The sequence below is a fragment of the Carlito syrichta genome, unplaced genomic scaffold (assembly GCF_000164805.1).
Source record: "Carlito syrichta isolate Samal-C Ts95f unplaced genomic scaffold, Tarsius_syrichta-2.0.1 Scaffold302083, whole genome shotgun sequence".
NCBI lineage: Eukaryota > Metazoa > Chordata > Mammalia > Primates > Tarsiidae > Carlito > Carlito syrichta.
In genome coordinates this window covers 81,735-91,001 of record NW_007246179.1, presented here as the reverse complement: position 1 = coordinate 91,001, position 9,267 = coordinate 81,735, and the positions used below count along the sequence as shown (strand labels likewise).

The window sequence follows — 9,267 nt, the reverse complement described above, 5'->3', positions numbered from 1 at the left end:
GATCAAGCAGATGAAATATTTCAGAGCCTGAAGACCAGTCTTTTTTTTTTTTTTTGAGTTGGAGTCTCACTCTGTCGCCAGACTGGAGTGCAGTGGCCACTCCCGGCCACTGCAGCCTCGACCTGCTGGGCTCCAGCAATCCTTCCGCCTCAGCCTTCCGAATAGCCAGAATTACAGGCATGTGCTACCATGCCCGGCTGATTTTTTGATTTATTGTAGAGATGAGGTCTCGCCAAGTTGCCCAGGCGGGTCTCGAACCCGCGGGCTCAGGCAATCCACTCATCTCAGCCTCCCAAAAGCACGGGATTACAGGCTGAGCCACCGAGCCTGGCTGTTTGTTTCTTAAGAGATAGGCTCTCACTCTGTTACCCACCCTGGAATGCAGTGGTACCATCACAGCTCACTGCAGACTCCAACTCCTGGGCTCAGGCGATCTTCCTGCCTCAGCCTCCCCGGTAGCTAGGACTACATCTGAGTACCACAACGCCTGGCTAATTTTTAATTATTTTTTGGGTAGAGATGGGTTCTCACTATGTTGCCCAGGCTGTTCTCAAACTCCTGACCTCAAGCCATCCTCCTGCCTCACCCTTCCTCCCCAGTAGCTGGAATTACAGGCATGTAATCACCCAGAATGATGTGTACTTTTTTTTTTTTGCTTGTGTGCCAGGAATTGTTTCAGGCTTGTGCATGAGTAACTCTTGAAATGTCAAGGGCTTGGAACTGTTCCTGATACATCTAACGAGCCTGAGATTCTGAGTATAATGGTTTAGGATGAGAGTAAAACAGAAACAGTCACATGGAGGAAAAATTTTCAGATTATAACACAGGTAATGATGGCAAAGGAACCAAGTAAAGCCCCGGGTTGGGGAATTCCCAGCATGATGATTCTGAGATGGTCTAGGTGAGTTTGGAGTCACAAAGTCTAGCTCTGTTGTTCACAGCCATGTGACCTTGGGCTTGTCACCTCCCCTCTCAACTCCAGGGCTCAGCCCTCCTCTCCCCCACAAAGCCCTTCCAGACTTCCAGCCCCAGGCCCAGGCGCGCCCTCTTGGCCCCCCAGCCCAGCCCTGCCCACTTTGGGGAAGAGTCTGCCGTCCCCCTGGACTGTGAATCCCAGGAGGGCAGGGCTGGGGCTGTCTCGGTCATTGCTGGGCCCCAGCACTGCGACCAAATCATGTTTATTGAGCACTTATTATGTGCCAAGTATTGTTCTGAGAGCTTCATCTGTGTGTGCTCATTGTCTGGGAGCCCGTTATTATCCCCAGTTGACAGACAAGGAAACTGAGGCACAGACTTGCCCGAGGCCACCCAGCTGCTCAGGGGCAGAGCTGGGGTTTGAACCCGTAGTGAACTCCCCCTCTTCTGCTGCTGAGGGGTCACTCCCCTAGCCACAGGCGAGGGGTGACCCGTCCCCTTTGCTCCTCTCCCCAGCCCAGCCCCAGAACACGGCTGAGGCCCAGGCGGTCCCGCTCAGCCCGGCCGCCGGGGAGCCCGTGCCTGTGGCCCGCTGCGTCTCCACCGAGGGGCACCCGCCCGCCCGAATCACCTGGCTCTCCCACGCGGGCACCATGGCCAACACAAGCCAGACGACTGTCGTGCCAGGGTCCCTGTCTGGCACGGCCACCGTCATCAGCCTCTTGACTTTGGTGCCCTCGAGCGAGGTAGACGGCAAGATTGTCACCTGCAGAGTGGAGCACGAGAGCTTCAAGGAGCCCGTCCTGCTGCCCGTGACTCTCGCCGTGTCCTGTGAGTGTCCCTGAATGGGTGGCCAGGGTCTCCCCACCCGTGCTGTCTACACTGACCCCCCCCACCTCATCATCTGCACTTGCTTCCCTGACTGTTGTCTATACACCCTACCCCATTGTCTACACTGACTCCCCGGGCTACATACAACACTGTCCTTATTGTCTACACCGGCTACTTAGGCCACAGTCAATGCTGCTACCCAAGTTGTTTATCCTGGCTCCCCTAGCCACTGTCTATACTGCCCCTCCCCCACCGTCTACACTGTCCTCCACACATTGCCTAAACCTCCTGCCCTGGGCAATCATCTACACTGACCTTCCCTGCATTTTACTACACTGGTTCTCCCAGTCACTGTGTCTACATCCTCTTCCCTGTCCATTTCCTTTCTTTTTTCTTTTTTTTTGAGTTGGAGTCTCACTCCGTTGCCCAGGCTGTTTGGCAGTGGCACGCTCCTGGCCACCGCAGCCTCGACCTGCTGGGCTCCGGCGATCCTTCCGTCTCAGTCTTCCTAGTAGCTGGAACTACAGCCGCGCGCTACCACGTCCGAGTAATTTTTTTTTAATTTATTGTAGAGATGAAGTCTCGCCAAGTTGCCCAGGCGGGTCTTGAACCCGCGGGCTCAAGCAATCCACTCACCTCAGCCTCCCAAGTGCTGGGATTACAGGCTGAGCCACTGAGCCTGGCCACCCCTGTCTATTTTCAACACTTCCTTACCATCGTCTACACTGGTTCTCCTGGGCTCTCCCCGTTGTCTACACCTGCTGTTTAGGGCACCGGCTGTAGAAAGTTGTCCCCTTTCCCTGAGTTGTCCCTCAGTGACCACTGTCTATAGCCTACATGAACATCCTTCTTTTTCTACACTGCTTCTCCTAGACACTCTCTAAAGTGCCCCCACCATGGTCTACACGGGAGAAGTGTTTGCGCTCACCCCCATGTGTATCTACCTGTTCCCCCAAGCCACGGTCAACTGTCTCCCCCCAGGTGCTGACTGTGTCTGCCTTCCTGGGCATTGTCTACTTTGTCCTCACACTGTAGTCTACACTTTCCTTTGCCCACTATTATCTACACTGGCTCATCTGCTGACCATCGACCTGCCTTCCACATCGCCACACTGGCTTCCCGTGTCGTCTCCACAGCCCCCGACACTGTCCTGGTTCTCCTACGTGATGTCACCTCCACCAGCTCCCCCAAGACGTGGTTGGCACTGATACCCACAAATTTGTCTACACTGGCAGCCCAGGGACTTGCAAACCTGCATGGCCCAACAGAAGGATTATGCAGGCTACATATGAGAGATTTTTTTTTTTTTTGAGATGAGAGCTCGCTCTGTCTCCCAGGCTGGAGTGCATTGGCGCAATCATAGCTCGATGCAGCCTTGACCTCCTGGGCTCAGGCAATCCTTCCATCTCAGCCTCCCGAGTTGCTGGGACTACAGGTGCACGCCTCCACACCTGGCTAATTTTTAAATTTTTTTTTGTAGAGATGGCATCTCACTACATTGCCCAGGCTGGTCTCAACTCCTAGGCTCAAGAGATTCTCCCTCCTCGGCCTCCCAAAGTGCTAGAATTAGAGATGTGAGCCACCACCCCTGGATATCTGGGAGTTTCAACTTCCCAGTAACCACCCCATTAAAAAATGTGAAAGAGATGAAATTATTGTTCATCGTTGATTTTATTTAGCCCAGTAGACCCAAAATATCACAACATGCAATCAGCTTTTTTGGAATTGTTCGTAAGATCTTTCACATTCTTCCTGCCATAGCAAACTTCTGGAATCTTCTGGTGTGTATTTTTTTTTTTTTTTTTTTTTTTTTTTGAATTGGAGTCTCACTCTGTCGCCCAGACTGGAGTGCAGTGGCCGCTCCCAGCCACCGCAGCTTCGACAAGCTGGGCTCTGGCGATCCTTCTGCCTCAGCCTTCCAAGTAGCTGGAACTACAGGCGCGCGCTACCATGTCCGGCTCATTTTGATTTATTGTAGAGATGAGGTCTCGCCAAGTTGCCCAGGTGGCTCTCGAACCTGCGGGCTCAGGCAATCCACTTACCTCAGCCTCCCAAAGGCGCGGGATTACAGGCTGAGCCACCGAGCCTGGCTTGGTGTGTATTTTGGACCAGCTACATTTCAAGTGCTTGGGAATCACCTGTGGCTGGTGGTTGCCATATTGGACAGCACAGATCTACCCTGGGCTCCCACATTGTCTACACTAGCCCATCCAAGTACCATTTACACACACCAAGCCTGTCTTAACTTCTCCAGCTCCCTGGGACACACTCCACATTGATATCACCCACCCCCAACGTTTTCAACCATTGCCCCAACCCAATAGCACCTGTGATGTCTGTCTATACTGAATCCATTAATAATGTCTGCACAAGCTCTTCTAGACATTACCATCCCTTCCCATAGTTGTTTACACTGGCTTCTACCCCCCCTAGATAACTGGTACTGTTTCCCACAGGCACTGCCTATACTGGGCCCCTTCCGGCATTGTCTCTGGGTCTGAGGGAGAAGAGCTACACTGAATTCCGCCCTCCCCCCCCACCCCCCAAAAAAAACCCTGTCTCATCGGCCTTCTTCCTGAGGACTCTGAAAAGCTCTCCCTGTTCATCACAGTTTGGAAGGATAAGCAGCAGCCCAAAGCAAGATCGTTCAGGACTCTTTTCTGCAGGGCTTGTCAGAGCCTTGAATGTGCTCCTGTGTGTTATGTGGGTCCAAGAAGCCTTTCCCCATAAGATACCCAAGCCTTTCCCCATAAGATACAGAAGCACCTTCTGTACCCCCACTGACCAAGGACCTCCAGGCCTCTGCTCTCGGAGGGAGGCCCATTGCCCCAGGCTCTGCCCAGGCCTCTCTAGCTCCAGCTGTTCACACACACGCAGAGGCCTTTTCCCGATGCCACATGAACCCCACATATCTATTTGTGTCCCTCTGAAGACTTCCTACCTCTGAGCATGTGTCTGTTTTCCCTAGACCCCCCTGAGGTGTCCATCTCCGGCTATGATGACAACTGGTACCTCGGCCGTGGTGAGGCCACCTTGACCTGTAATGTCCGCAGCAACCCAGAGCCCACGGGCTATGACTGGAGCACGTGAGTCCCGGGTGGACCCAGACCCCTGGGACTGGGGAGGGGGAACTGGGAGACTGGACTCCTGGGGCTGAGGCTTGGACTCCTGGGTCTGATGGAGGAGGAGCTGGGACCTGCGTTCCTGAGTCTAAGGGAGGAGGGGCTGGGAGCTGCATTCCTGAGTCTGCGGGAGGAGGGGCTGAGGCCTGGACTGCTGAGTCGGAGGGAGGAGTGAGGTTCAGAAAAGGAAAAAAAGAAAGCCGACTTGGTGCCCCCGTAGGGTTTCTGCCTTGTAGCTTCCAAGGTGCTTTGTTCTGGGTTTGCTCTGAGCCTGCTCTTGAAGACGAGCCTGCCGTGTGCCATGATCGTGCCACTCCCTGACCACGCGATGCCCATACCAGGCACAGTCAGCACCATGGCCATGCCCAGGTCAAGGATGAGCTACTTGAAAGGCTGAGATCTGGACTCCTGGGTCTGAGGGAGGCGGGGCTGGGACCTGGAATTCTGAGTCTGAGAGGGGAGGGGCTGAGGTCCTGGACTCCTGGGTCTGAGGGAGGCGGATCGCCTGAGCCCAGCAGGTCGTGGCTGCGAGGGCTGTGAGACATACCACTGCACGCTAGCCTGGGCGACAGAGTAAGACGCCAACGGAAATAAAAAAAAGATTAGCCACGAGAGAGAAGCAGCTCTGGAATCTGTGTCTGGCTCCAAAGCTGAGCCTCTAAGCCTCTGGGCTGTAACGTCTCCTGCCACCTCCAGTTCCCTACTCTGTCATCTCTGACGGAGCGAGAACTATGTCCATGGCCTAGATGAGAAAGTTGAGGCTCGGGGCGATAAGAAAATTTTCTCAGATGAGGAAGGTGCCAGGCGCCGTGGCTCATGCCTCTAATCCTAGCACTTTTAGAAGCCAAGGAGGAAGGATTGCTTGAACTAGGAGTTCAAGACCAGGCAACATAGTGAGGCCTCATCTCTACGGAAAATAGAAAAATTTGCTGGGCAAAGTGGTGCGTGCCTTTTGTCCCAGCTACTTGGGAGCCTGAGGTGGAAGGATCACCTGAGCCCAGGATGTCGAAGCTGTGGTAAGCCATGATTGTGCCACTGCGCCCCAGCCTGGGCAACAGAGTGAGACCCCAACTCAAAAAAAAAAAAAAGGAAAAAGGAAAAGGGATTAATTATTTTGCATAATTTTATTGGGCCTTTTTTCTTTTTACAAAAATAGCATGTGACCATCGTGGAAACTTAGATGATACAGAGAAGAAAGTGGCCCCTGTGGGCAAGTGTACCCAGCCACCTCCAGACACAGCCTCTTCTGCTCTTGGTTATAGACCCCTCTGTCTTTTTCTCTAGATTTCTTTTTTTTTTTAGAAATTAGAACACTTTATTATAAATATTTTCAGAATATAAACTGATTTTTGTATCAAGAGTCTTTGAAACTTTTAAAACTATATGTATCTAAGTTTATTATTATTATAATGTATTTTCCACTTTCCAACCTAGAAAATGCACTGCGAGTTAGGTCTAACAAAGGAAAAATAATAATAAATTGCTTCAGAGAGAAAACCAAGGAACATAAAAATACCCAACTCCAAACTGTAACAAACCCAATCAAGCAACTGGTTCTGCAAAGCCTGTTACTCCTCCAATTTCAAATAAGTACCCTCCCAGGGGAAAATAATTCCACCATCAAAGCAATCTGGTGAATAAAAAAAGCAGAGCCACTTTCATTAAGGGAAAGTACATTATATGAAAGAAAAATGTAAAAATGCTTTTACAAAATGAGAAAAAGTACTTTCCGTGTGGGAGAGCAAACATACTCAACACTTTCTGTTCACTTGGTCTGTGTTAGCAGCCAAAGTCCTGGTTTGCGTGAGCAAAGCGCCAGAAACACACAAACACCGTAACACCAGGCTGCTCAACTGATGTTCAGTTCAACTTCGGAAGAACCAGCGAGGAAGCTTCAAAACCCAAGGATAGACTGGTCCCAAAGCATCTCCTCCTCGGTCCTTTCTTTACCTTGCTCCTTCTCTTTTCTTCGCTTACGCTCCTCTTTCTTAGAGGTAACCTCTCGGCTTTTTTTCTCCTTCCGACTCTTGGGCTTTTCTGTTCCGACCTGTGCGGTTTCTGTCTCCACCTCTGTTCTCTTTCTCTGGACGCTCGTGTGTTCATCTATATCAGTCCCCTCGCACCCTCGCTGCCTCTTATGCTTGGGTCGCTCCTCCCCTGGTTTTCCTCGGCCCTCTTCTGGGTGACTCTTCCTCGGATGACTGGCTTGATGGCTAGTCGCACTGTTGTCTGAGGAGAGGTGCTTAGAAACTCCAGTTTCTACACTGTACGAGCAACTATACTCTTGCCGGTTCAAGTTCAGGGGAACTGGTTTTTCTGAGAAACAGTCCCTGGTGGGTTGACGGTAGTTCAGAGAGTCTAGTCTCAGCCTGCTGTCATGAGATGGTAACCACTGAGGTAACCTGTTTTCCGCTGTTTGTGAAATACCGCATGATCTTGGGTAGGCTTTGGGTGGCCGTCTTTGATCAAACATTCTATGTATGGGTCTTGAATCAACATCTTCTTTGTACCCACAGGTTTCCAAATAGTCCTCTCTCATCTTTCTGAAACAAGTCTTTGGCTCTAAGCCTCTGGCTTTCTAAGCTTTAATGTAATCCTCAAGCTCGTCTTGAAAAGAGTCATGCGTCTTCTTCGAATGCTTCATTAGGTTGACAAAAAGGGACTCTCCTTATTAGGCTGAGAACTTGCTGGAGAAATCTGATCATATTCACCCATTAATTGCTTCAGATTTTCAGCGTGAACTTTTCCCACACAGTGAGACTACGCAGTCACCAGGGAGCTCAAAACCATGATGCGGAGATTTCAAAATCTATTTTCATCCAATAGTCCACTCCCATTCATCTCATGATGAGATCCTTTGTTACTCAGACTATAATACTACTCCATAGATATTTTACAAAAAGTAGCAGTAAAAAGGTGTCTTTGTTCATTCAACGTGGTACCTTCTCTGAGGCAGGGGCGGCGTCCGCACGGCCGCCCCCCTGCCCACTAGCGCCGCCGGCCGGCTGGGCCGTGGTGGGAGTGGCGGAGAGGCAGGAGCGAGCGCCGCCGCCGCCGAGCAGGCCTTCTCTAGATTTCTAAACTGTACCGGAGTTGTGCCGTCTATACAATTTTGAACCCTTTCCTCTATCTTGTGAATGAAGGACATTGATCCACAAGCCCATTTCCCCCCACATTTTATTAGGAAAATTGTCAAACATACAGCAGTGTCATCAGAATTTTCCAGTGAACACATGAAATCCCACCCTGTGGATTCTCCCACTAGCATTCTCTTGGGCTTGCTTTACCTCATTCCTGCTCACTGGACCTTCCCTCCATCCACCCATCCATACCTCCACCTTATCTTTGATACATTTCTAAGTGCACACAGTTCCTTTTTTTTTTTTTTGAGTTGGAGTCTCACTCTGTCACCCAGACTGGAGTGCAGTGGCCGCTCCCGGCCACCACAGCCTCGACCTGCTGGGCTCCGGCGATCCTTCCGCCTCAGCCTTCCGAGTAGCTGGAATTACAGGCACGCGCTACCACGCCCGGCTGATTTTTTGATTTATTGTAGGGATGAGGTCTCCCCTGCCCAGGCGGGTCTCAAACCCACGGGCTCAGTTAATCCACCCACCTCAGCCTCCCAAAGGCATGGGATTACAGGCTAAGCCACCGAGCCCGGCTCACAGTCCCTTTTTAATGTCCCACCATGTGTGCATGCCATTGATGCCAGGTGGGGTGCGGTGTGTTGCTTCGTGGGTTCTTTTGACTTGGCCACAGCAAAGAATTTCAGAGCGAGTCCCAAGTGTAGTTTAAGACAGACTTTATTAGACAGAAAGTCACACTCAAGGAAGGCATGGGTGCCATTAGAGGGACATGTGCTTGCCTTTGACAAGATGCTTTATATGATTTTACATGGTAATTAAGCAAACCATGAACTAAGAAGGGTGGGCTGCAGGTATCTGGTCACGAGTTTTTGTTTTTGAGTTGGAGTCTCTGTCACCCAGACTGGAGTGCAGTGGCACACTCCCAGCCACCGTAGCCTCAACCTACTGGGCTCTGGCGATCCTTCCACCTCAGCCTTCCAAGTAGCTGGAACTACAGGCACGCGTTACCACAACTGGCTAATTTTTGATTTATTGTAGAGATGAGGTCTCGCCAAGTTGCCCAGGTGGGTCTCAAACCCACCAACTCAGGCAGTTCACTCACCTCGGCCTCCCAAAGTGCAAGATTACAGGCTGAGCCAATTAGCTCAGCGGTCATGAGTTTTGATGACCATTTCTCAACCTTCTGAGGTCACAAGGACCTTCTAAATAATAAAAGATACTGCCTAGCCAGGCTCGGTGGCTCAACCTGTAATCCCGTGCCTTTGGGAGGCTGAGGTGAGTGGACTGCCTGAGCCCGCAGGTTCGAGACCCAC

General features: G+C 51.3%; 1 protein-coding gene and 1 pseudogene across 1 annotated transcript in view; one reads left to right on the top strand and one right to left on the bottom strand.

Annotated features, from left to right (window-relative positions):
- The first annotated feature begins 796 nt into the window (after positions 1–796).
- Positions 797–9,267, top strand: part of PVR (poliovirus receptor) — a 17,677-nt gene continuing 9,206 nt past the window's right edge. Inside the window, exons 1-3 of the mRNA XM_008056033.2 lie at positions 797–827; positions 1,432–1,746; positions 4,715–4,832. Of these exons, the coding sequence (XP_008054224.1) occupies positions 797–827; positions 1,432–1,746; positions 4,715–4,832 (464 nt within the window). The remainder of the gene's footprint in view (positions 828–1,431; positions 1,747–4,714; positions 4,833–9,267) is intronic.
- Positions 6,763–7,783, bottom strand: LOC103258352 (annotated as a pseudogene).